The following is a 27,555-nucleotide window of genomic DNA, read 5'->3' on the forward strand; positions in this document are numbered from 1 at the left end:
TGGGTAATTGAAAATAAGGCCTGTGCCACTTTAGAGCACAAAGAGCAGATTACATAGCTAAAACCAATTTGACCAAAATACAAAAATGGATTTTCTTCCCCCCACCTCTTCTATCTTTTATAATGCAAACCCTTTCCAAAACCAGACCCCGAAGGAAGAGCAGAGGGAGGTAGGGTTGGGAGCGTGAGATGTGGGTAATCCAAAAAAAGGGGAGGGTGAGGGTATGGAGAAGCAAGGCCGGTTTGTGTTCGGATTGACTGTCATTTTGTTTAATTTGTAATTGTGAAAGCAATGCTTTGGGTGCAGCTTTGGGTTAGGGGAGCAAACCAGCACAAGGTCCTTTTGTGTATCCAGTGACCATTTTAATGAATATCCTGTGGCATTTGTTTTTAATTACAAACCACAGTATTCAGAGAATTTCTTTGTGGTTTTTGATGGTCTTGATATTATGTAGAATTGAGATGAATGCGTAATTGAAATAAAGCTTATCCCAAACATACATTAACACCTCCTTTCCTCTCTTCCTCCAACCCCTTCTCCACCTCTCTCTTTCTTTTCAGTCTAATAAGGTCCCCGTGGTACAGCACCCTCACCATGTGCACCCTCTCACGCCTCTGATTACCTACAGCAATGAGCACTTCACACCCGGGAACCCCCCTCCACATCTACAGGGAGACGTGGACCCCAAAACAGGTACGTGTGTGCGCAGCTTGTTTTACATTCATGAATTAGGCAGAATGAAATTCAAGGCCTGGTTAGGTTACTGCATCAAAGCTATCTGGCAGGATGCATCAGAGTGTTTTTAACTTATCTCAGGCACTTGGCCAAGGTTGTGCTTCTCCCGTTGTGTGTATGTCGAGATGGAGTTGTTGACCCGGGTCGGTTAAGCCCATGAAGACACTTGACTTTTGGAAGAGATGCCTGGGGGAAAGGAAACCTCACCTTTTATTACTTAACTGCAGGATACAAGTGAGGTTTCTTGATTTCTAAGCAATTTCCACCCCTTTATGAATTAGACAATAATAGGGTCTAGCTCTTTATAAATAAAAATCGTACGAGGGGCCAGCTCGCCGACGTTTTGCAGGAAACTCAAATTGACTTTTCATCAGTTGGTTCAATTTTGTACTGGCGTAATATAATGTAAATGTAATTTTAGTGGCATGCTTAGAATGGGATTATCACAAGCTTTTTCTTCTTAGCATCGCTACACGGCCACAAGGCTGCTCTTCAAAGCTTTCCACAAATCGAACGTTGAATTTTGAAGGGGCATTTGGTTCTCTCATAACAGATTTCAGCGCTAAGGGCCTATTTAAGGACTCAGAGACTGTTTAATGTGCTGCCTAATGGGGTCGCTTAATTGAGTTTAGAGTTTAATTAATTAACAAATCATATTAAGAGCGCTGTATGCATTGGCAGTTTGTTGTGGCGGCATGTTTTTCTTTTTCATTCTGCACAGCAATATTGAGAAGAAATATTTACACTTTCTTTAAGACATTTAACATTAGTGTATTTACAAAGATTTTATATTATAGTATGTGAAATGTACAAAATTGCTTAATGAACCACGTAAGGAGAAAGTGCAGTTATGTCAGTTATGCCCATTCGTAAGTGGTTAGCTACATTTATATTTATGCATTTGGTCGAGACTTTTATCCGCATTCAAGGTATATATTTTATCAGTATGTTTGTTCTCTGGAAATCAAACCTATGATTTTTGTGCTGCCTTATGTGCAGCTACCAATAAGGTTTCCAAAAAGGACACAAATGTGCATGTCACTTGTCATATCTGATTATTTAGGACAAGGACAACTCTTATTCCTACTCTTTTTGTAAACATTAGGCTTGCTTGTGCAATGTTGATAACAAAGATAATTGAACTCCAAAATCATCGTGACTGTGCCTGCACTTCAACTTCAGTTAATGTCTTTGCCTCTTTCAACACATGCCATGGCATTAGTGTTGTTGACTTGTGAACCTCAATTATCGCCCATTGTTATTTGATTGACTAATGTGACAGGGCTCTGTATTTTCCGCTCTCCCCCGTGTGCAATACAACATCGCGCAAGCTTTGATCAGAACGTGTGGTTCAGAACCGTGCATGTGAGCTCAACCTATGATGTTGACTTTGTTCAATTGCGTATTTCACAAAGGATAAATTTAACACTTATACTTCATCTGGGAATTTCGATGCCAGGACAAGTGCAGAAACAATTCTCACCTCTATCGCACTTTTCCTTCTTTCTTGCAGGAATTCCAAGGCCCCCACATCCTTCAGATATATCTCCCTATTACCCTCTGTCACCTGGCACTGTAGGCCAGATACCCCATCCGCTAGGATGGTTAGTACCACAGTAAGTAGCCCAATTTTATTTCTTCTTTGTTGTCTTTGTGAGTTGCATCATTATGTGCTTTTGATGATTGTTGTGCTGTTATATAAAGGTATTGTTGGATATAAAGTAGTGATGCACCGATGTATCGGCCGCCGATATTTATCGGCAGATTTTTGATGAATTTGAAACCATCTGCATATCGGCAATAGCACGAGAAAGGCCGATACCGATTGTTTATTAATTAACTGCATAAAGAAATCCATTATATGTAAAAAATTAGTTAATGTTGTTAATAAAATAAATGCTGAATAGCAAAAACCACCTTTGAAGGTTGTCACGTTGTCTTATTATATTTGTTTTAGCTTAATTTGTGCCTCTCTTAATTATGTTGGTCAGTTGAATGTTAATTAGATCCAATCCATGTTCAGTAAAAATAATTTGATTCAGAAATAAACTAGCTAATAGACCAACTGTATAGTATTGTATACAAGTGTTTAATATCGGCATCGGTATCGGCCAGAAGTTGTCTGTTTAAATCGGTATCGGCCCAAAAAATCCTATCGGTGCATCCCTAATATAAAGTGAGGTCCTTTATTTTTAGGAGTGTATGCCCCTCTGTTTGCTTTGTTGACATAGCTCGAACTGGCTCAGACTCCACAAGTTTGTGGACAGTATGATGATTCATGTTATCTTGGATCAGCATGATTGCAAGACCGATTTTCAATGTTATCTTAAACCTGTGGATCCCCAAAAATGTCCAATTTTTATATTTAAAAAGCTAGTCATTGTGCATTTTATAAATGTGACCCTGGACCACAAAATCAGTTGTAAGTCACACGGGGATATTTGTAGAATTTTTTTTATTGCATGAGTCAAAATTATCGAAAATTGGCATACAAATTTCCTCTTTTTTTTCTCTCTGCTCTTTGGAAATTTCCCATTTATGTTTGGGTTTTATGTATCCCCATTCAGTACACGAGGTCATAACAGTGGTAAGCCAGTAGAGAGTGCTAAAACAAACATTTTAATTAGTAATCTGCGTTTCGAAAGACTTCATTCGGACTTTGAACCTTTAATGCGATTTTCCTAATATTTAGATTTTTTTCACCCTCAGATTCTAGATTTTTAAATCATTGTGTATCTGCAATATTGTCCAAACCATACATCTATGGAAATCTTTTTTTTTACTTTTGGATTATGTATAAATCTCAATTTCAAAATATACACTTATTTTGTGGTCCAGGGTCACAAATGTCACAGTGTGTCTTCATGAATTTTACATTCACCAGGTCTCTGTCCACTACTGTATATCTTGCTGTGGGCCTTTAAGCATCTCAGATGCATTTTAAAAGCAAACTGTTAACCTCTTTACATTTTTATACATAAAAAAAATGCACCGCTGGGGCCCACAGCAATGCACCCATGGCTTTCTTCATTCCCTAAACTCTAAATTGCCTCTTTGTGGCAAATGCTATTTTGCGTGTCTCTGTATTGTCCAATTAGAGTAATGAACTGTGATTGCCAGTATTTTACCCACAATTCCACACGGGGGCTCTCCCTTGGTAACTCTTGTCAACACTTGTTAATATGACAAAAGGCTACAAATTAAGCTCTGTTAATTTAATGTTTTCTCACCGCGATCTAAATACCGAGAGAGCGGCCCCAAGCACAGCCGCAGCCCTTTGATTTCCCGCACTTTATTTTGGTATAAATTTACATTCATTATTGTTTGTCTTTGGATGTGTAGACCTCAATTAGCGTGATGGCTCCATTAAAGGGGCCGGTGCTTCGTCTTTAATTAGCACAACAAAACACCTAGTTTCAGCTCAGGGAGACGGGTCTCCATCGACACCAAGCACGGGGTTATGAAATTTAATTAGCCATTCCTATCAGATTTGTGGCATTCAAATTGTTCAGAGTTTGCTCGGCTTTGATCCGCGCTCTGCAATCCCCTAGATTTTTGTTCTGATCAAATGAGAATAAAGCCGCCTGCATAGAGAACGCTTTTTCGTCCTTTTCCTTTACCTCTTCTCCTTTCTTCTTTTCCTAGGCAAGGTCAACCAGTTTACCCAATCACAACGGGAGGTTTCAGACACCCCTACCCGACTGCCCTCACTGTCAATGCGTCCATGTCAAGGTGAGTTGAGCCCTGGGATGGCAAACTCGCCGAGAATGCAATGGCGTGTCAAACTTTTCCCTTAAGGAAAGACGGCTCTCTCCTCACTGTTCAAAAAGACAGTCCCCTGCGATCCGCTGTGTATTCAAATATTAATTATTGTTATCATTTTATAATGAGGCCCCTGAAGAACATTTACCACAGCTGAATGCTGAAGGATAACCGAGACTGTGAATGTCTTAGCCATGGTTTTGCCACCACAGCATAAAGAGAAGGAAATAAATCTCTCTAAAGTGGAACGGATTCAGGAGACTGTCGTTGGACTTTGAGCGAGAGATTTGTGTGGCCATTGGGGTCCGATTCAAGTGTCACAAATATACCCAGAGGAGCACTTTAATGGCTGTGTGTGTTGGGGGGATATGTGGGCATGTTTGCTTTAACGGTCACTGCGATTGCTCCCATGTGACCATTTATCATGTTATGTGAGAAATGGGAGGTGTTTGCTGTACATGACAAATCTATTAGCACTCATATTTAAAAACAGAAGAGATAAGCAATGATAGCTTTAAAATTGGGTGGTCACCTTCTTTTGTATTGACTTTCCCCTTCCCAAGCCATGTTAGTCTCATAATCTCAATGATAATGTATGTGGTGATGATGATGATGATGGGGGCGGTGAGGCTAGCCAGACAACGTCTGGTTTATAGTTTTGAGAAATGGAGACCAGCTTCATCCCAGCCTGCTTCATCTCCAGACAGGGACAAACTCTTGTTTAATTGCACAATGATCGGAAACGCAGCTCTGGAGGCCTGGTGAGCTACAAACAGATGACATTGATGGATAAATGTGAGCCAGACAGATTTGGTTTGAGGACCTAAAGAAACATGGCTTGGGTTTAAGGACATTTAGGGAGAAAAGCCTTGCAGATACCCATCGAGCTTCAGCATCAAACTCATAGAAATGCCCTTTAACAAGTTGTCGAACCATTCTGCTATACTTTCATCACACAGCCAAGCATTTCTGAACAAATCATTTTGTAGCGTTAAATGTGATTTATGCGATAATTTTGTTGCACACTGATGCTCACATTTGATTAAAAAGGCCCAAGTATGTCTCATGTAAAACTACAGTAGCTAGTGCAAGATTTGTTGTATGAACAATATTCACAAATTTGTTCTGCTCCATCTGTATCCATCACATTTTTATATGTACTGGCCAAACATAGCAGCTCTCTTACATAATATTTACTTTTCGCAAAGAAGATCAGAGTATATTCACAGCTGCTCTGCATACAGTATGACCACAGGGCTTTTTTTAAACTCTCAACAGCTGGCTTTGAATCCAACGCTTTGACACCAACAGCCTTTACTGTGTGTGCATAGAGAAGTCATTTGTCCGCTGCCAAGGCCTCAAATAAGCGCATTCTGCCTGCTCCGCTGTCAGGCGCCTGTGCACGTCTGCAGCCCCTCCCGCTCCGGCACTGGACCTTCACTTAAGTGACAGCTGATTGTGCCGTAATGAGGCCTTTATATTGTGATCATCCTATTTCCAGTGCAGGCTAATTGAATCTTCTGAATGGGGGCTAGGGGGATTGGTGATGTGCCGGGGAAGAGCTAATGCGTTCTGATAATCCGTAATTGAATTAGCATAGATTAATAAGTGGTGGTCTTGTGTCTCTGCGGAGAGAAGGTGCTTTAGCATGTTTGTGTCAAAACCAGCAGTGGGCTCTCGCCGGCCGTTCACTCCGCTGTCACCGACCTCTCGTGAAAAATAACGAGGACAAGGAAAAGGTTTCCTTAATTGTGTTTATGCCTTTTCTGGAAAAAGAGGAAGTCATACCAAGATCTGCACAGTCAGTGGATGGTGACCCCTACATTTGTGTAGACAAATAGGTAAAAAAAACTATATAGACAAGGCAAGCCCAACTGTTGGGTTTAAATTAACTTGACCCATGGTTTGCGAGTAGATTAATGTAGTAATGACACTAGGGGTGTCACAATGATTAAATAATCATCTCATCGCGATTGTTTGACCTCATTGCAATTATTTCAGATCACCGCAATGATTGCACATCTCTTTAAAAACCACAAGGGGGAGCTGCAGCATGTGTATAAATGAGACGGTATCAAAATAATTATTAAATGTCAAAACGATAAAACAGACAATTAATAGTCATCAAAGCCCTAAAAAGGCAATGTTTGATCATAACCGTCATGATTTATTAAACAATTAACCGTTAGCCTTATTTCAAAATCGTGATAGCCCTAAAGGACACATAATTGGAGAGCGGGAACACAGTTATAACACAGCCGAGCACAAAAACCAGCACAGTTATGGTTCTGATGGCACTATCTGCCAACATTTATTATGCAGTTACAACAAAGGGCTTCATGTAAAGATCTACTTTTCACCCAGGTAGCACCTGAGCCTCTTAAAAATACATCTCAGAGCACGTGCAGCGCGTACTTGGGTCCAACAAATGAGCTACATTATTTTGATAATGGGGTTAGAGCCGTACAGGTGTAGCACCCGTCCCTGGTGACAGGGGGAGGAAGTGTAGGACCCCTTTCCCCGTGACTGCCCTTTGATATGTTTCTCCAAACCTACCTTCGCTCCATCCCTTCTTTTTTTCCGGAAGAGAAAGACACAGAGCACACCAGCGGGGTCATTATACATTAAACAGGCTCCGAGACCATCGCTCCGATTGCCAATTAAATGCCGCTCGCTGACACTAGGATGGCGTGGAAGATTGAGACATTGGACCCTGCAGGGGCCCTTCTCGGTACACCTATCTCTCTCTCGTGCGCCTGTTCCTCAGCGGGGCTAAATTGGTGGCGGGCTCCGCTGCGCGCTGATGAGCTCGATGATTCCCCATGCTTCAAAGAGACGGCCGTCATGTTTAAACCATAATCTGGGCCTCGCCATGGCAACAGCAGCACGGGTGGGGCGGCACCGATGGGACGGTAACGGACGAAATTTTAACAAGTATGCAAGGACGGAAAGACAGGGAGAGAAAGGTGGGGGAAAATGATTACGCCACTGCAGCCTCAACACCGTTCCCCCCACAGTAGAAGAGAGCGGGCGGGCGGCCCGGATGACATGGCACAAACACAAATGTGTCAGGGATGAAGGGGAAGAGAGAATAGTGGAGAAGAGAGATTGGGGGGAAACACAGTCCCCAGAGAGAGCCTCCAAGAGAAACTAGTTGTTCCTTGCGAGTTTACGCTCATCATTATATTCTGGCTCCGAGCCATATAGCCACACTCATGCGGATAATGAGCTGTTTGAAAAAAGAATTATTCCTTTTTCTTTTTTCATCATTCTCCTTTCTTTCTTTTACATTTGTGTACAACCAACACACAGGCACATCATTTGTACTCTCAGGAATTTATTTTGCTTTCATACGTTTTGATACTAAACCAAGAGATGAATTTTTGTATTTTATCAGTCGGGTGGGGGGTTTTACTGTATTTGGTAAAATGATAAGGAAAATAGAGAAGAAAATGACCACCCTAAAATTCATGGTTAAAGAATGAAAACGCCGTTCAAAAGTACTATTTTAAATGAGAAATAATGTTATTAAAGCCATAGTTCACCTAAAAATTAACATTCTGTCATCATTTACTCAACATGTATAATTTCTTTGTTCTGATGAACACGAAGGAAGATATTTTAAGGAATCCATTTACTTTCATAGTATTTTATTCCTACTATAGGAGTTAACTCTTTCCCCGCCATTGATCTCTTTAATTAGGAGAAAATATTTGCATAAAAAGCATTTCTGATAAGGTATTATGTTAATCTGTAATACCGCGAGTATACCACCAGAGTGTACCACTAGATAGAGCACTTCCCAATTTATAAAAAAACTAATTTTTTTTACTAATTTTAAACTCTGTTTATGTTTTGATAATCGTTCTGAATCTGATCTCTAGCAAAATTCCTTCACCAAAATGCAATTGTTTCAGCTTTTTGCTAAAAAATCTTTTTAAAGAAAAATACCCATATTTAAAGGTATTGCGGAGGATTTTCTTTTTCTGGGTGGATCATCAAGACTATTGGTCCTCCTAGTTGTCAATCAGGAGTGTTGCGCAGTTGCATTTTTTTTTAAAGTGGAGAAGGCGGTTCTTTTCTAAAATTTGAGAAAATCCTCCTCTATACCTTTAAGAATTTCTAAGCAAAGAAAAAATATATAGATAGGATGAAACTTTTTCCCGTTTTGTTTGTTTGTTTGTTTGAAAGCAGAGGGTCTGTTCTTTCATTTGATATATTTGTATGTTTACATATTTTTAGAAGAAAATCTTTCTGGAATGCATTTTGTTGAAAATTGCTGACAAAAACAAACAAAAAATGCTGGCGGGCAATAAAAAAAAAAAAGGTTGGCGGCGAATGAGTTAATGGTTTCATGATCGGTTTGGTTACAAAATTTCTCAAAATATCTTCCTTCGTGTTCATCGGAACAAAGAAATGTTTAGAAGTTTGTAACAACATTTTTGGTAAACTATCCCTTTAAAGACAGCATCAAATCTTAATAGAATCTAAATTGACTAAATATGTCTGGTTTAATGTGTACAAATCATCTATGTACATTATTGTAATAGAAAAAAAATGTTTCCCAGTAAATATTTCATTTGTAAATGTCACATTATGCAACTAAAATTGCGAATGCCTTTGTATGTTTTCCCTAGATTTGTCATGTACAGTTTTTTTCGGTGTCCCGCAATGTCAGAAAAATTGTCAAAATATGGCCCCTAGCTGTCACTGGGGCGGTGCCCTTTCAAAACATCTACCTTTACACCTAATGAGTTCATATTAGTACCTCAGAGGTGCATATTGGTACTAAATGTATACATACCCTACTAAAAAATCCAGCTAAGACCAGCATAAGCTGGTAGCTGGTTTATGGTGGCAGTAGCTGGTTTAAGCTGGTCCTTCCAGAATGGCAAAGCTGGTCAACCTGGCGGGTCAGCTGGTCTTCCTAAAAAGCAACCAAAACACAACTAGACCAGCTTGCTATACCAGCAATACCAGCTAAAACCAAGCAGTTTATGCTGGTCATAGCTGGATTTTTCAGTAGGGTATCTATACCTAAATGTTACATATTAGGACCTTTCAGAAGGGTACTGTCCCACTGACAGCTCCCACTGAAATGTATTAGCTTGCTATTGCTTTATGCTTTTATAGCCACTGTGATGATACTGTACTTTAAAAGTCTGTAGCTCATTGTTCTGCTTTTATATGTGTGTTTCCATCCATCATTTCACCGTGACCACTCTGACGATTTACACAGTCTTCTCTCCTCCAGGTTTCCTCCACACATGGTGCCACCCCACCACAGTTTGCACACCACAGGGATCCCTCACCCAGCCATCGTCACGCCCAACGTCAAGCAGGAGTCCTCTCACAGTGACATCGGATCACTCAACAGCTCGTAAGTCTGTCTTTTCTTGAATCTTAAGATTGGTCAATCCATTTGTTAAGTGCACATTGCATTAGCAGTCCCAGGAAACACATGTATAAATGTAAATATATAGCATCTGCCAATTGTGTAAATGTAAGTTGGACGTTTTTAGTGACCATCTAAAGCAAGACGTGTACCTGTTTAACTCGGTTTCCTTTTCCTGTTGGCAGGAAACATCAAGATGCGAAAAAGGAGGAAGAGAAGAAGAAACAGCCCCACATAAAGAAACCTCTGAATGCGTTTATGTTATATATGAAAGAGATGAGAGCTAAAGTCGTAGCAGAATGCACACTGAAAGAGAGCGCGGCAATTAACCAGATCCTGGGCCGACGGGTGAGTTATTCTCGTTGTAACTTTTCTGGAAACAACAAATGATGATTTGTCCCATTTAAAACTGTAAGGAGCATTTCAGAAGTCTCTATGTAATGTAGCCCTTACAAATACACTGTACACACACAAACCTTTGATGCTATATTACTGAGAACTTCTCATAGACATGGCGGTTTTCGTACTAAGATTCAATAATAACGACACTTGTTGATATTATTAGATGTCTTAAATGCATATTTTAAGATTTGGCACTCACAGTATAGACATACACACACTGCAGGCCACAGCATTATGCATAGCATCAGTAGGCCGTCTAAACTTCTCAAACCACAGATTGCAGTGTTGTCAGCGGTGGACAAACACTGCTTATTCACTTTTCTATTTTTGTATAATTGTAATATAGCAAAAATGTTCTGTAGTAAAACAGCGACGGGAGACACCGAGGGGAAGGGGAAACTTAAACATGTCGGTTTGACCGCTCTTGGAGCCTAAAATATCAGTGGCTTGTTTCTCAGTGATGGCCGCTGTTTTAATGTGCATGCTTGTGTTTGTGTGTGCAGTGGCACGCTCTGTCCCGAGAGGAACAGGCCAAATACTACGAGCTTGCCAGGAAAGAACGACAGCTTCACATGCAGCTCTACCCCGGCTGGTCGGCACGAGATAACTATGTAAGTTTTTAAGTTTTCAATAAGTTCCTTCCCCAAGGGTTACACATCAGTTTCATGGAGCATAAAAATTCATGGATGAAATGTGTACCGTATGTGGCTCTGATGGATCTCAAAAACCTTACCAGCTGACCAGTGCCCCCAAATTCCTTAAACCAGTTTGTGCAGGGTTGCATAGCTTCTTTGAACCGCTTCAGCGTAGTCAGATCTGTTGGGAACTTCCACTTCTTTCATTAGTATTCCACCGGTTCACCTAAAAAGAGAAAGGCGAGCTCAGATCAGGGTAATTAAATAACCACAGGGCCTAAACGTCTCGCAGCTTTGATGAAAGAGGACATCTCTCTCCTCCGCCAGAAATGGGATACGAGCGCGCCGTTTACCGTTTCGCCCGAGCAGAGGGTTTTGACAAACCGCCCAGCCTGTCAGCTCTCCTTGCAGCCTGACCGCCGGCAGACACGGGGGCGAAGAGGTTTTTTATCCAGTGAGGAAACCCCTTAACGTTTCGACCTCGAACTCACCACAATCAACAGCAGCGCTAAGAATGCCGTAGCCATACGAACGCAGCGTTTTCGAGAAGGACAACTCGCTTTCCCCTCAAGTAAACAAACCCACTCAAAGAAACCTCGAGAGCTTCCAATCATTTTGCAATGAAAAGAAACAAAAGCCGGAACGAAACAGGACGAAGAGAAAAATAAGTTCGGCTGTGACAATCGAAAGCTTCAGGCTCAAAATGTTGCGTTTTTTTGTTCATTTCATGTATCGGCCTCTTCTGCAATATAATAACTAAGGTTCCTGATTGTTTCTCTCTTTTTGGCGGATAACCATCAGGGGAAAAAGAAGAAGAGAAAAAGGGAAAAGCAGGCGGGAGAGGGCACTGGTAAGTGAGCTGCAATTATATCTCATATTAGAGCAGACCCATCATCTGTCACACATGTGACATCTCAAAGATGAAAGTCCAGTCTTTTTTCTCATCTTTTTTTTTGTGCCTGCCTCATTTTGTATATAGCTATGCTAGCCAATGCAATATTTACACGACAGACTGCTTGTTATCCCCCTGCCCTCCCCTTGCCCCATGTTGAGCATTAATAACATTGAATATGCATGACCCCCCCCCCCCTCCCACCAGCTATCCAGCCCCCCTCCAGCATTTATAGTACTGTGATATGTATGTTTTGTGAGTGTGGGTTAATCACCCTTGTGACTGACTGCTAGAAGTGTGCGTCTGTGCTTGATTTGTCTCCAAAGTGGCCGTGACTTTGGGCTGTGCCTGCTGCATGCTTTTCATGTTGTGTTTGAATGTTTTGAAAATTAAGGAGGTTTGCTTATTACATTGATTTTATTGACCGTACTTGTGTCTTATGATTATACTTTGTGAGATATTGTCCAGGACGATTGCAGATTGTTTTGGCGGTTTCTCTCCATTATGGAAACCCTTATGAAGGCTTTTGTATCTTGTTCTTTTTTTTCCAGAACACAGAGAATATTTTCCAAACCCTTGCCTTTCACTTCCACCGATTACAGGTGCTAATGTCATTTTGAGTCTTAAATTACTAACTTGCTTTTATTCCCCTTCTCTATGTATTTATTTATGTGTTTGTGCAGTATATCAAATACATAATTATATAATGAACGTGTTTACTTGCTTTAAGTAATTCAATTCAAGATTAAATTGCTTCATTTCGCTTTATCCAAGTATGCCAGCTCCTTTTCAGTTTCCTTTGCTCCATTTTTCATTATACATTACAGTTTCATCAAAAGATGCTTCTGTTTTAAAAGTCATCCCCTGATGTGTACAAATATCAACACCAAGCATGCAGCTGCAGTCTATTTATAATAAAGACTTCATGCTAAGAATAACCAGAGACTATTTTGGTATCAGGGTAAACCTCCTTAATCTACTGCCCCTGTACCTGCTCGCCCCCAGCATGAGAGTGGGCTCTGCCCTGTCTGCTCACAGCTTGGTCTTCTTCGCTTCTGGCCCACCTTCACCCACCTCAACACCCATCCCACCTGCCGTGTGCATTCATGTAATTTAAACTGATTAAAGGTGGATGCTTGTGAGAGGTGGATGAATGTGAGCCTGGCTTGAATGAATGCTCCGCCTCCTTGCTGTAGCTCCTCCCAGATACTGCTACCTCAACAACCTGTACTTACCCCCTCCCATAGCCTAGAATAGCAGATAATGTACCCATATCTGCTTCATCCTTTTTAACAATCAAGCATTTATTCATTACGAGTCTCGTTTATTAAAGGCATGCATTTTGTGCTTTTCTATTCATCTGTTTGGTTTTTGATTTGTTTTACTAACAAATATGGCAGTCGTTATTGTAAAGGCATACTGCACAAACGATGCCATTATTTTTTAAGTTTTTTAACCAAATGATAGTAATAGACTTTATAGAGCCCCTCAAGTTTCATTGGATTCAATTGATCTTTCTTTTCGCTCTCTTTTCAAAATTTGCTGGCTTCCTCTTCCTCTCTTCATCGCATCAGATCTGAGCGCCCCAAAGAAGTGTCGCGCACGCTTCGGGCTCGACCAGCAGAATAACTGGTGTGGGCCATGCAGGTGTGTATCTGGTGTGCCGGCAGGTGTGCTAGAGCAGATGACAGCTGGGGAATCCTCTCGTTGGTACCTTCTTCCTGTTTCTTTGGCTCTCTCAACCTTGCTACCTCTCCACACCACGCCTTCCTCTGCCAATCAAACGCTTATCTGCAAATCTAGGGGATTGGGGGTTTTCCTTACCAGACCAATTTTTGTGTTTTTGTGTGAGTGTTCGTGTGCATGGAGAAATGATACCCAAGTGTGCAGTCAATGCAATCGTTCATTCAAGAGGTAAATTCAAAGAGGCAGAGTTAATGAGTAGGAGGCGGGGTTATACTCCCTCTGTATATGGGCAGGGGTGTGGCCTGGAGGGTTGAGATGGGCCGGTCACGGTAAGTTTTTGGGAGAGGCAAGGTACCACTGTCCACGGCTGAATCCTTTGCTCTAGCACCATGCCTGTTTGTGTCCAATGACGTGCTTTTTTTTCTTTTTTTGTTGTGTTTTTATGTTCCTCTATGGATAACAGATGCAAATACCCCTAAGAAGTGTCGTGCCTTGTTCGGGCTTGACCAGCTGGGTTTATGGTGCAAACCCTGCAGGTATATTCCCAGCCCCAGTTTTGGGGAGAGCGTAAAATGACGATGATGATTATAAAAATCGTATTTTCTCTCTCGACATGCACTGTTTTCCTCCAATCTTTGAAGACTTTCCAGTTTATATGTGTACAAAATTTGATCTGTCACTTTATGACCTGAGAAACAAAAATCCTGGGGCAGAAAAAGTAAAAAGGCACTACTGTTACAAATTCAAAACATACACTTTAATATATAGCATTGAAATATATTGTTTCTAAGTAAAGTATATTTAATTATTCAAGTTTTTTCTGCCCAAGGAACAGACTTTTTCTTGCTTTTTTGTACTTTGCTGCTTCTTCCCTTCTGAAAGAATTGTGTAATGTGGCCACTTGATTTGTCGAGGGCAAGGTTGGGGTAATGTCGTCTCATCCGCCCTCTCTTTTTTCTTCCCCTTCTCCTTCCTTCCTTCCTTCTCCACTTCTCTCTTATAACCCTTTATTCAGTCCCAACCTCTTGTCTTTCTGTTCTAATACAAGCAGTCTTTGAATTGGGAATATGTTGATGGTAGGTATTTGTTTCTGCTAAGTAATACCCTTTTCTGTGTCATGCTTGTCTTCAACCTTACTTCATCATGGACATCAGATATCGTGCTGCTCTGTGTTGATATTGTCTCTTCACACTTGCTCCATTTCTATTTGCCCCACTATATTTAAATACTGTTTTTCTTTTCATTATCTTTGCTAGTGTAGAAATCCGGATTTCCTGAAAGTCGCACCCTTATTCTAGTCTCATCTACTAATCTTAAAGTCTATGTGAATCCAGTTTGGCCATATTAGCCAGTGGCGGGTGAATGGAGAAAACTTGCAAATCTTAAAAGTGTGATCTAGTAGTGGTAACCAACCTACAGTAGCTGCTACGGGACAAAAATGTCGTCGTCTGAGACAGCGTAGGGACGAAATTCACTCTGTAGAGCAGTTTGTCTGTTTAGGGCTACTGTAAAAATGTGGCGGTGACTTTCATGTAATAGGACCAACGGCGTATGTAGATAAAAACGACTTATTCTAAGGTAATAAAAACAATGAAGTTTATTATATAAGGTCTGTATACACCACTGATAATATAGTTAGGTATATTATATTGCATTTCTGTCAAGAGATCCTTTTGATTTTATTTTTCTCTTTATAATTGGCATTGTTTAACTCCAAAGTTGTGGTTGTCAAATTTTTTGTTTAGTGAGCTCAAGAGCAGGAACGTGTCCTTACAGTACTTTACATCTGACAATAAGACTGTTAAAGGGATCGTTCATCCTAAAATGAAAATTCTGTCTTCATTTACGCACTCTCATTTTGTTACAGACCTGTATACATTTCTTTGTTCCAATGAACACAAATTAAGATAATTTAAGGGAAAGTTTGTAACTAAACAGATCAGTGGACCCATTGGCCATATTATTCTTTTTTCCTACTATGGATGTCAATGGCAGAGGCGGGCACTACTTGAGTATTTTAAGTAAAATTTCCAAGCATCTGTGCTTTATCAGAGTGTTTGTCTTGGGAAAAATTTACTTTACTTTACTAAAAAATGTTTAATACATTCTAAAGCATGGAATCATACTGTGTATTCCTTTAATATTGCATATTAAAATTGATTTAATACCTAATTACATAAAAATGGTTTACTTTTACTTCTTACTTAAGTAAAACTAAAAAAATACTTGATGTTTAGTGTACTTAAATATTAAATATAAATAAAAAACTTGAAATTATGAAATGTAGTGGAGTAAAAATTATGATAATATGCTTTGGAATGTATAAAATACGCTGATAAAATACAAATACTTAAAAATGTACTTTTATGTAGAAAGTAAAAATAGTTAAGTAGTGTCCGCCTCTGGTCAATGCGGCCTGTGATCAGTTTGGTTACAAACATTTCTCAAAATATCTCCCTTTGTGTTCATCAGAACAAAGAAATTTAAACATGTTTGTAACAACATGAGCGTGAGTAAATGATGACAGTCATTTTTGGGTGAACTATCCCTTCAAAATGTTTTTGAGCGCTCAGTTGACATTTTTCTTTTTTATTGATAAATGAAATTATCATCAAAATAGCCCGTAAATTTGTACTCGCCAAACCCATTTTATTCCCATTCAACTAGTGTTTATTTGTTCCCTAACTGGATGTGTGTAGCCCAAATTTTACCAATCATCAGCACCTCTTCTTACTCACAGTAACAACCTGTGCAAAGTGAGAGAAACGCTGGTAATTGCACCTTGATTTAGAGAGCTGGGAGGTTAAAAGACTCCACTCAGCTATGTTTCCTGAAAGATAATTCCCTCGGAGACCTAAGAATCGATTAGAAACATGGGAAGATACCAAGAATCAATATGGCTGTTAAAAAATGGATATTAGCTTATTTGCCGCTGTTTGACAGGCAGTTAGCACCAGTTGGCACAGTGAACGAATTCCTCGATGCAAGCAAATAATTTTGTAGCCATACCACCCTGTACAAAGTGCAGTATCAGAAAAATCGAGTATTGCCATCTATTCATTTGATTTTGACTGCATTTCCTAGAGTGGGTTACGCTTACCTAACATTTAAGTTTTAAGCATTTAGCAGACACGTTTATCCAAAGTGACAACAATAAATAAAGCGTATCTTAGAGAGGCCCTTTAAAATGCCCCTTGTTTTGTTTTTGAATCTGGTCATTTTTCTTTCATCATAGTCTGTATCTGCTTCCTTGACTGTGTCGCTCAATGTCTTCTCCTTCACCCGCACTTTCGTTTGAAACCTACACAGCATACGGCCAGGCAGGGGTATAACTTAAGAAACAATCCTTACCTGGATTTTGTTTTCAAATAAAACCTCTAGTAGTAACCAAAGTTACTGCTTAATTTACCAAGTTTATGTCCCACGACTCTATAGCTCCCCCTATCTTTGATAAAAATCTTTTTATTACATCCTCTGCATTTTTGTTGTTCAAGCTTCGGCTGCATTTCTGAACTTGCCCTTTAGGCAGGATAGAGAGAGTTTTTGGGAAGGGGGGAGTTTGTGGGGAGGTCGATCAGGTCAGGTAGGGTAAGGTACACTGAGGTTTTCGTCTCTCTCCTCCTCTCTTGTTCTCTCACCCTATCGCTTTTGCTCGGTCTCTCCCTCTCTCTACCCCTACCTCACGGCGTGCCGGCTTTGGCGCTGGTGAGATTTTGCCGTCGTGGCTGGCTGGAATGGCTGGCCGTAGGCGTAGCAGACGAGGGAGGGTCCTGACCCGAGCAGAAATGCAAACATGGCACCTCGACCTCTGTGCAGAGCATTCACACACATGTCTTAGGGGCAAGCTGAGAGTAGCGCTTGTTCTGTAACCTCTTACCCCACCATCTGAACTTCCCCTCGAGGAAGGCAAAGAAAAAGACAGGAAAAAGAAGGAGTGTAATAATTCAAGCTGATGTCTAAACCGGATGGATCCCCTCGCGGTTTGCGAAAACCAGGGTGGAGTTCTTTGTTCGGAGTTTGGCTATTTCGCTGAAGATAAACAAAGGGAGATCTGTAGGCCTCACCTTTTTGAAAGCGTCCTTAGGGGTTAAATAGACTTCCTCCGGTGGTTGTCCACCTTGTCACCTTCTTCCTCTCATTTTGGTTCTTTCCCTCATCTCATTTTCCTCTTTTCCTTCATGCGTTTCCAATGTACTGTCCTCTGCATGTGTGATACCCTTATCTGTCCAATGGGTTTTCTCATACAGCTCTAGCATCCATTTTAAGCACGGTACCCGAAAAGTTCATAACGGGCGTAGTTGATATGTGCATTTAAATGGATGTTGGAGCTCTGTTGTGCAAACTGTTGTGTCCCGGAGGTTAAACGACTCTTTTTACCCTTTTTTAGGAGAAAAAAGAAGTGCATTCGCTACATTCAAGGTGAAGGCAGCTGTGCCAGTCCTCCCTCTTCGGACGGAAGCTTACTAGAGTCTCCCCCATCCTCTCCCTCCATGATTTCTCCACCCCTGCCCTCAAAAGAGTCCAAGCCACAAACTGAACAAATGCAACCTCTATCACTGACTATGAAACCACCCCCCTTGATCTCGCACTCTCAACACCAACACCTCTCCATGGCTCCGCCCCCACCATTATCTCTGTTGGACAACTCTGGGGTGGGCAAAACATCCGGGCCGGCACACAACGGCTCTTTGGATCCCTCGGACATGTCGTCGTCTCGACCCACAGGCTCCGCCTCCTCTAGGCCCACATCGGCGTTGCATTCCCACTCTTTGCTACCCAGCTCCTCGACACAGCCCCTTTCGCTCGTAACCAAGTCGATAGACTAGTTTTTTTTTTTTTTTTAAACAACTTTCTCCGTCTCTGTCGTGTCTTAAGTCTTTTTTCCGTTGCGTGTTAATTCTGTTTTTCTGTGTGAAATGGCTTTGAAAATTAGTTTTATCGAAGTTCATTGGTCAATATTTGACCTGTCATTATCTAAAACGATGAATTTATTATGATTAAATATTGATAATAAAATACACTAAGTTGTAGAGTATAGCTTTGTGAATCTGCCAAATTTTTTATGAATTTAAATTTTTTGTTGGTTTGTTTGTTTTCAGCTGTACGACACAAAAGTACATAATCGTTATGTAGTTTTACATAGACATGTTTAAAGACAGATATACAAAGTAGGTGAGGAATCAGTGAGCCCTTTTCTCAAAGAGTTGGTTCTTCTTCATTATTTGTATTAAATACGAGCTTGTGAACCAATCATTTTACAGCTGTCCAAAACTCAGAGGGCACAAGGACCGTGGAGACACCTCTCCGACTGAGGAACAACTTTAATTGTGATGTTACTTGTTCTTGTTCAAATGTACAGAAATATGGGGAGGGGGGGATATTGTGTTAATATGCATTGTTCCATTGCGTTGTCTGTTTTATCTTTTTTGTCGTTGTTTACCAGGGGAGGGTGGTTGACCCGGGGTTGGGGTGGGTGGACTCAATTGGAGGGATGTTTTGGGGTTGGGTTTGGCATATTCAGTACAAACTGTCACAACGCTAGGACCAGTAGTATTTATTGCTTTAGAGATTGCTTGTCGTATCTTGTATGTTGTCCCTTTTTGAAACGTTTTTGTTTTCTTAATACATTGTATAAATATTCTTTTTCTTAACGTAAGCAACTTATATATATATATAAATATATAAATGATCCATTTTTACAAGGAGGTTTTGAAGTTGAAATGTTTTATTGTTTTGACATGAATTTCTTTATTCTTTATTTTGCTGAAAACCAGGATTCCACCTAAACCGAAATTACAGTGTAGATTCTCAGAAAAAAAAACTTTAAAAAAGCAAAAACTCAAAAAAATATGAACAGAGGTATGCACAACTTAATTTCTAGAAACATATCTATAAGCCATTTTACAATAGGTGAAAAGGAAACTTGAAACGGGCACAGTGGGTTCCATGTCTTCAGTCTGAAGCCCTTCTTTTCTATTGTACAGTCTCATCTCTGCCAGACTGTAGAATCGTGTACAGATTTCCCGTGCCAAAATTTGTGATAATTTCCTCGCCACCTCTTCAGACGCTGTAGGTTCTTTCGTTGTCAAATGTTTGTTTTTCTTTTCGTTCATTTTCAACCATAATTTGCTGTGACGTTACATAGATTGCTATGTATGTAGTTTAAATGTTGCTATAACAAACGTGTTTGGTAGCAGATTGTCAAATAATAAAATTTAAACTTAATAAAAGACGGACGTCATACTGTATAAACCCTCAAGGGCCAAATTATGTATATTAGGAGGTTCGTAAAAAACTATTAAATAATGCAAAAAAACACAAACTGCCACTTTTAAGTACACAACTACATATAGGTAGATAGAAAAAATAGGCATGTTGATGTTGCAAGAAGCTGTAAAAAACCCGCAAGAGAATCATTCATTCGGTGCCATTGTAGTTGACATGACGCAACTGTAACCCGTCGATTTCTTCTCTGGTTTATTAAGATGCTAATGATGAATAGTTTGAATGTTTCCTTAACGGCTGTGATGTTCCTGTTATATTTTATGCTCTTATCTTTTTATTTTCGTTTGATTTTTTTTTGTTTTCGTTTTTTTATTTTCCGTTTTCTTTTCCATTTATTTGAAATGGTTCCCAAAAACCATGTTTTTGTAATGAATAAATGTTAATGCTGTACAGTCTCTGTAGCATGCAGTTCTGTATTAATAAAAACGAGTTAGTATGTGAGCTTGCCATCTCTGTTTTTTCTGCCATTCATACACGAGCAGACTGAATTTTCACTTGCATAATATATTCAGTTTTAGAAGCCTCCCACCTGTGGTTCTGTGTGAAACAAAACATGGCACTATATATATCCAGGGCACGTCCTGGTGTCTCAAAGGGTGAAATCTAAAGAAACATTTTGTATCTGTCTTTGAGAAGGTAATGTCGGTAGTAATAATGATTGATGATTATGAAACCATGTCAAATTGAACTGGTTTATGTTGGGCAACATAAATCTTACACATCGCTGTCTTCACCTGGTTTCACTTAGGGTGGAATACTCCAGAATCTTCATTGGCAGCATCTGTTACCAAAACAAGGGCGAGTAATTTGGCTATTTTTATGTTTCTGGATCCTAAAGTGACCACAACTGCTTTTGGAAATGGACAGTTGTACGTTTTCCTCTATTATGTGTTTCAATAATTCAAACACATCTGGGTGATTCTCGTGAAATTAGACTTATGGGGTGTCATGAAACATTTTGATAAAAAAAATGTAAATGCAAAGTAAGAGTATCAAAATACGAAGCATACAGTTACAAACATCTCTTACTCATGATTTTAAATAACATCATACATAACCAATTTTGTTTTTTTTTTTTTCACATTTAAGGGGACAATTTTCATTACCGCAACGTGTCCATAACTGGATTTGGGTTTTTTGACATGGAAATATTTATAATTAAAAAATCTAAATAATAAAAAGCTTCAGTGCATGTTATACTATAAACATTTACAGTAAAGAAACATGTTGTATTTGGTGATCATTGGTACATGTAGAGACAATAATAAGGAATATAAATGTGTCCAAGACCAATTTTCTCATCCTCCGCAACAATTTTCAATCATTGCTTAAGCACTCAAGAACTAACATTTAAAAAAAAAATAGTTTGAAGGGACATAATTGACTGTGACACTCAAGATGGCTACCAGGTAAGCAGTTCTTATTTTTTCTCTCCAGATAAAAGTTAAAATTTTGTTTTTCATAGTACCTAGACACTTTTTTAGTTCTCATTACCGAAACATGAGTTTGTAAATGCATATATTTAATGTAATAGCATGTTGCGGTAATAATACATTTTGATAATTTAAAAAACTTAAATAATTTTATAGGAAATATATATTTTTTAAATCCTCTAAAAGTAATGGTTATAAGTTCAGACCTTAATCTTATATGTGCAACAAAAAATTGGCTTCAAGGCTTTTTAAAAATTCTGATGCTGGACACCTTCTAAATCTGGATTTCGTAAGAATCACCCATATCTAAATGAATAAATTTTTTCTGTGTTCCTGCATGAAGTCTCTTAAAACAGATGTGTTTAAAGGGGACATTCGACAAGACTTTTTAAAGATGTCAAATAAATCTTTGGTGTTCCCAGAGTACGTATGAAAAGTTTTAGCTCAAAATACCCCATAGATAATTTATTATAACATGTTAAAATTGACACTTTGTAGGTGTGAGCAAAAATGTGCCATTTTGGCTGTCCTTTAAAATGCAAATGAGCTGATCTCTGCACTAAATGGCAGTGTCATGGTTGGATAGTGCAGATTAAGGGGCGGTATTATCCCCTTCTGACATCACAGGGGGGGCTAAATTTCAATAAGCTATTTTTTCACATGCTTGCAGAGAATGGTTTATCAAAACTAAGTTACTGGGTTGATCTTAATCATATTTTCTGGGTAGATAGAAGCACTGGGGACCCAATTATAGCACTTAAACATGGAAAAAGTCAGATTTTCCTGATATGTCCTCTTTAAAAACAACACAATCAGTTTTAGTTTAGGGACAACACACTAAATGTGTTGTTGCATACCATACACCTCTGTGTTATTATTGGAACAACACATTATGTCTTGCTTTTAACACAGCTTGTGTTTTATTTTAACACCAACACGAAATGACACATGATGTGTTAAAAGCATAACACAAAAATGTGTAAAAATAAATAAATACATAACACATTATTTCTTAAAGTGTACATTTTCAATGCTTCATGACAAAACAAAAATGGTTAGTTTCAAAGTTATACAGTCAGATGAGACTGAAACAGAAAAGCCAGACCTTGCTGCCTTTTGGACGCCAATTGGCACAATCTCATGTAATCTGTAAGAGCTTTAGAAAATAATGCACCTCACCACAACAATCATTTAGAAATGATGACGAAGAATGAATTATTCTTTTGATAATTTTGATAGACACTCTTATCCAAAGTGACTTACAGTGTGGTAGCTGGGATGAAACCCACAACTTTAGCGGTGCTAAAGCAACATCTACCAATTGAGCAACAAGAACACTATGTTCGTTCTGTCACAGTCTATTGAAGCTTAGCCATTCCACAAAGGCATTCATTTTTTCTTGGACATTCTGAATAGTCCCTTTAAATTGAATAGATGTAAACAAACTTTCTCAGTAGATTCAGACCACTATTCAATAAAACTCTTCAAAGCCTCTTGAGCTCGAGAATATCAGCAATCCTTCAGTGTTGTTTCCAAAGGTCAACAGATCAATAAACAGTCTCTGTCCTTGTATCCACCACATCAAGGAAGATATAAACATTTTATGTTGTTAGTGTTCGGAAGTTATCATTGAAACTGACACTTTTTATTATAAATTTGAATCAGAAGGTTTCATTGCATTGAAAGATATGCATCCAACAAAGTATGTATTGCGTGTAAAACCTGGAAATTTCAAATAATAATTCAACCGCACAGTTCAGAAGTATACAGAAAGGCCAAGGACTTTTCTTTAGATGGAATACATTTTTGTTTTTTATAAAACACAAACAAAGCGTGCTGTTGGCCTTTGAACCGACAGGAAAATATGAGGATACACTTTCCTAATCGTTGAGCCTTTTGGGTGCCTTGTTTTTTTAAGATATTTTTTAAAGAGGAAAAATCCCCATCACTCAGAATTATTCATGTTTTGGTATTCATATTTTATGTGCCTTAGTATTGCAGTTCAGTTTTTTTTTTTTTAAACTTGTCTGGCTACCAGTAAATATTTGGAAAAGCTTCCATCTATCCATTCACATCTGAGCAACTCCAGCATTATGGATGTGACATTGGCAGTCAAAGCTTTACAGGAATTAACAGAGAATGTATTTATTACCTATATATTGAACCGTCTGTTTATATTTTCCTAAAGTCCAGACATCAGAAAAATATCAGTCTATTTAAGAGTTTTTTTTAAGCCAGGAAAACATGGATGTGACTAAAAAAGGACATACATTTTGAAAGAATACATACTTTGTAGGGATTATGTTAATGAAAATGCACAAATCAGAAGCAATACCCAACAAATGCAGAAGGCATGGCTCTTTAAAGAACAAATAATATTTATTTTAATTTATGTATGTGCATTTATGATAAGAAAAAGGCATTATGGAGGTGACATTTCTGTTACGGACATGACACTTCTAAAATTTGCCCTTACTTAACTATGCAAAATAATAAATAAAAATGGCTTTAACCCTTATAAGCCCCAATTTTCCTGTTTACACTAAGGGTCCTTGGTGGTCAAAATGACCCCAGAAATTGAAAGAGTGATTACAAAAATACAATTTTTAATGATACAAATAATCAATATTTTTTGTTTACTTCCCAAAGTACTTTTGTACCTTTTTACCACAAACTTTATGAAAAATTCACATAAATTATGATCTAAATTAGATTTAAATTGTTTCTAGATATTGATCTAGATGTTATGTATTGAATCTGGTTAGAAAAAAACAAATCATTTTGACCAGCGGAGGCCCATAGAGACCCATTCATTTCACTGGATGTGCCCAACTGCGCACATCACTACTTTAGTGATACATTTTGTGAATTTATGTATACATATTATATGTAAATTTTGTGTGTGTGCCTGTGCCTTTGTGTGTTTGTAAGTGTTACAGCGTTACTGTCTTTGTGTGTTTCTGCACAAACCTGTGTGAGCATTAGAGCCCATAACTTTCCATCTTTGTTCTGCATCTGTGGCTTTTTTTGCCAAATTTTATTTAAAAAAAAAAAGAGAGAGAGAGAGAGAGAGAGAGATTGAGCATGATGTTTTCTATATTGCTTTTGTGCTTTAGTACCAGACTTTATTTTCTGTGTGGAAATTTTCAGATTTACTCTGGATGCATTGATTTTTTTATTTTTATTTTTTTGACAAAAAAAAAATTCAATTGGGGTCATATTGACCCCCAAGGACCTCTATTGTTAAAAAATTACACATCTTCAGAACGACCAAATAATTTGTTTATACGAATATTGACAGATAATGTAGAAAAGTAACAAAATCTTATTCCACTGAGAAGATGGAACTATTTTTTTAACTAAAGAAAAGTGGCTTGGGGGCATTTTGACCCCAAGGGACTTATAAGGGTTAAAACTTTAACAGAGACTTTGCATAGCTATTCTACCAAATTGACAGCTGATATATCACTGTGGTTAAAACTTTATGATTTTTTTATAATAAGGTTAACATTTGCATGGGACTACCCATCTGTCAATCTCAAAATCTAACTGCAACAAGAACAATTAATAAACAGACAGACATGTTAATGCAATGATGCATTTAGCAATTCACAGCATGTTAAGTTATACAAAATTAACAATGTGGCTATTTGCATTTATCAAAAAGATGAATTCTTGTCCTATAAAATTGGTTTTGAGTTTACTTTGCTAAATCATACGGACACATGGTTTCAATACTTTTAGTTACACTTTATTGTACAGTGTCCTTGTTACAGTGTAATTATTAATTGAAGTACTGAGTAATAATGATCAACAACAAGTACTTATTGTAGGGTTGGGTGCTTTGGTTTATGATTTGTTGCAAGTAATTATGCATAACTAACTGTAATTACTAGCAACACTGTACTATAAAGTGTTACCCTTCTTTGTTTAATCTGCCAACATACGTACATCCTTTTCTCTTCAGCCATCTTGTCTGTGATAATAACCATTTTGTTTTTTCAAGGCTGAAAAAATGGTAGGGGTAGGTTTATGCTGAAATATGCACTTAATGTGCGTTTATTTAACAAAGTACCTACCTGAAGTAATTACAATCTTCTCCAGTGCACAAATCTTCTGCAAAACATGTTGTGATAAATCTCCTTTTTTTCAATGTGATATTCTCTTTTAAGATTCATTCTTGACCTTGGATAGATAAACAATTCACCTTTATACCTTTAAGGCATTTTCCTTATATTTCAGAAACTCATGTGCTTTTTTATGTAGTCGTCCCCCAGTCCCTGTGAATAACAGTGATCTATTGTAAATCTGTTGAAGTGAGGAGGATGAGGAAAAATGTGTGAGAGATAAAAGATGTCAAAAATATTTTTAAAAGGATATTTTTCACTTAAAATTACATATTTTATCTCTCACATACATACACTAATTTTCCTCCCTGCTTGAAAATGTACACTAGGTTTTAGAGTATATCACAAACCTGCTGTGCATACCGTAAACTACAAATGTGAGATCACACAACATATCCAACGCAAAATATATTACCTTACTCCTCTAGTCAGCCTTCATGCCCATTGCAACCGTATCGCGTGACACGTGCCAAGCGCATTCACTATTGGACAAAAACATGCTGACAACTGTTCCTCAACGCTTCATCAATTCAGATGGCTGGTTTTCAGTATAAACAGCCGACGCACAGTAGTAAAGGAAAACAGAGAAGTGTATATTTTTTGGCATGTGAAATGGCAATGATGTTCTGGAGTGGTCCGCTGCACTCCTCTGTGGCAGGTATGACAAGGAGGTGTTGCTTAATAAATCATGACCAGGTCAAGGGGGAACCAGATCAAGCGTAACCCAGGTAAAAAAGTAGTATACTTTAGTGTATTAGAAATATGATTGAAGTACATGAAGTATAAAACAAGTATGCTTCTACTTGTTGTACTTAATTTAAAGAGTATTTAATATGTACTTTTTAAAAGTATACTTCCAAAAAGATGTAATTAAGTTCAACTTAACAGTCCAAAAAATAAGTATACTAATTTACCAGTAATTCAATTATTTTTAAAATGTACTTTTGGAAAGTATACTTCAAAAAAGATGTAATTAAGTTCAACTTAAGAGTCAAAAAAATAAGTATACTAATTTACCAGTAATTCAATTATCTTTTAAGTGTACTTTTTGAAAGTATACTTCAAAAAAGATGTAATTAAGTTCAACTTAAGAGTCCAAAAATAAGTATACTAATTTACCAGAAATTCAATTATCTTTTAATTGTACTTTTTGAAAGTATACTTCAAAAAAAGATGTAATTAAGTTCAACTTAAGAGTCCAGAAAAATAAGTATACTAATTTACCAGTAATTAATTTATTTTTTAAATGTACTTTTTGAAAGTGTACTTTGTTGTCAATGTATTTTAAATTGTATAGAAGTTTATTTTTTTTAAGTGTATTAAATTTGACATACTTAGAGTGACAATTCAATATACTTATGGGAAGTATATTTTTTGGAAATTAATTGTTAATTTACTTTTTTAAAGTGTACTATGATCTCACTTCATTAGAAGTGTGACTTCTGTAGACTTTATACGGTACACTCTAAAATAAGTGTATTTTTAGTTGCATATCAGAGTACTTTCATAAAATACGTTAGAATAATAAAATGTATACACTGCATCAAAAGAGCTGTATCCGGACAAATACGGATGGGAAATCCCTGCTAAACTTTAGGTTTGCCAGATAAATGAGGCAGAGTGCTTGGAAACGTACTCAGAAGTAAACTCGTGAAACATCCAGAAACCTTGTGTATAGGAACTGGTGGAAGTTTCCAGGAATCCTCAAAGCTGGATGTGAGGAGTGCTGGTTGTGAGGTGTGAAGGGTTAATGACAGAGGTGCTGTCTCTGTTTTCAAAGCTGGGTGGGAGGTTCGAGGCAGCACACATAACATAAAAACTGGATAAAAACATTATATATCTACAAGTGCGTTTACTAAATACATGTATTATTATGCTAATGTGATTTAATTGATAAAGTTTTTTTTATTTAAGAAAATCTGAGCATCACTGAAAATAACTGTCAACATGTTTGTCAACTAAACATGTTTTGTAAACGTTATACATTTTATAAAAATATTTTATATTTTTATTATTGATAAAGTATAAAGAACAAATCCGTGTGAAAACGCAGATTATAAAAAGTACATAAGGTGCAAGCAGAGGATCCAAAATAATGAAGAAAAAAAAACATTTGAAACATCCAATGCATCTTGGAACTCGTAGTCAAATTTACATCTGCAGCATGTGAACGCCAGGGCAAAAGACTTCAATTCCCAGAATG

General features: G+C 38.1%; 1 protein-coding gene across 25 annotated transcripts in view; it reads left to right on the top strand.

Moving 5' to 3' along the window:
* Positions 1-20,233, top strand: part of tcf7l2 (transcription factor 7 like 2) — a 99,977-nt gene extending 79,744 nt beyond the window's left edge. For 3 of the 25 annotated variants that reach the window (XM_065262849.2, XM_065262857.2, XM_065262866.2), the window contains 10 exons: positions 561-693; positions 2,249-2,351; positions 4,381-4,467; positions 9,752-9,877; positions 10,078-10,240; positions 10,798-10,905; positions 11,731-11,779; positions 12,373-12,423; positions 13,396-13,468; positions 17,895-20,233. In XM_065262849.2, coding sequence (XP_065118921.1) covers positions 561-693; positions 2,249-2,351; positions 4,381-4,467; positions 9,752-9,877; positions 10,078-10,240; positions 10,798-10,905; positions 11,731-11,779; positions 12,373-12,423; positions 13,396-13,468; positions 17,895-18,333 — 1,332 coding nt within the window. In that variant the 3' untranslated portion in view covers positions 18,334-20,233. Of the gene's footprint in view, positions 1-560; positions 694-2,248; positions 2,352-4,380; positions 4,468-9,736; positions 9,878-10,077; positions 10,241-10,797; positions 10,906-11,715; positions 11,780-12,372; positions 12,424-13,395; positions 13,469-13,970; positions 14,044-14,522; positions 14,585-17,894 lie in introns of those variants that run through there. The other 22 variants (XM_065262843.2, XM_065262852.2, XM_065262846.2 and 19 more) reach the window with 19 other exon arrangements.
* The last annotated feature ends 7,322 nt before the right edge of the window (positions 20,234-27,555 follow it).

The sequence above is a fragment of the Paramisgurnus dabryanus genome, chromosome 1 (assembly GCF_030506205.2).
Source record: "Paramisgurnus dabryanus chromosome 1, PD_genome_1.1, whole genome shotgun sequence".
NCBI lineage: Eukaryota > Metazoa > Chordata > Actinopteri > Cypriniformes > Cobitidae > Paramisgurnus > Paramisgurnus dabryanus.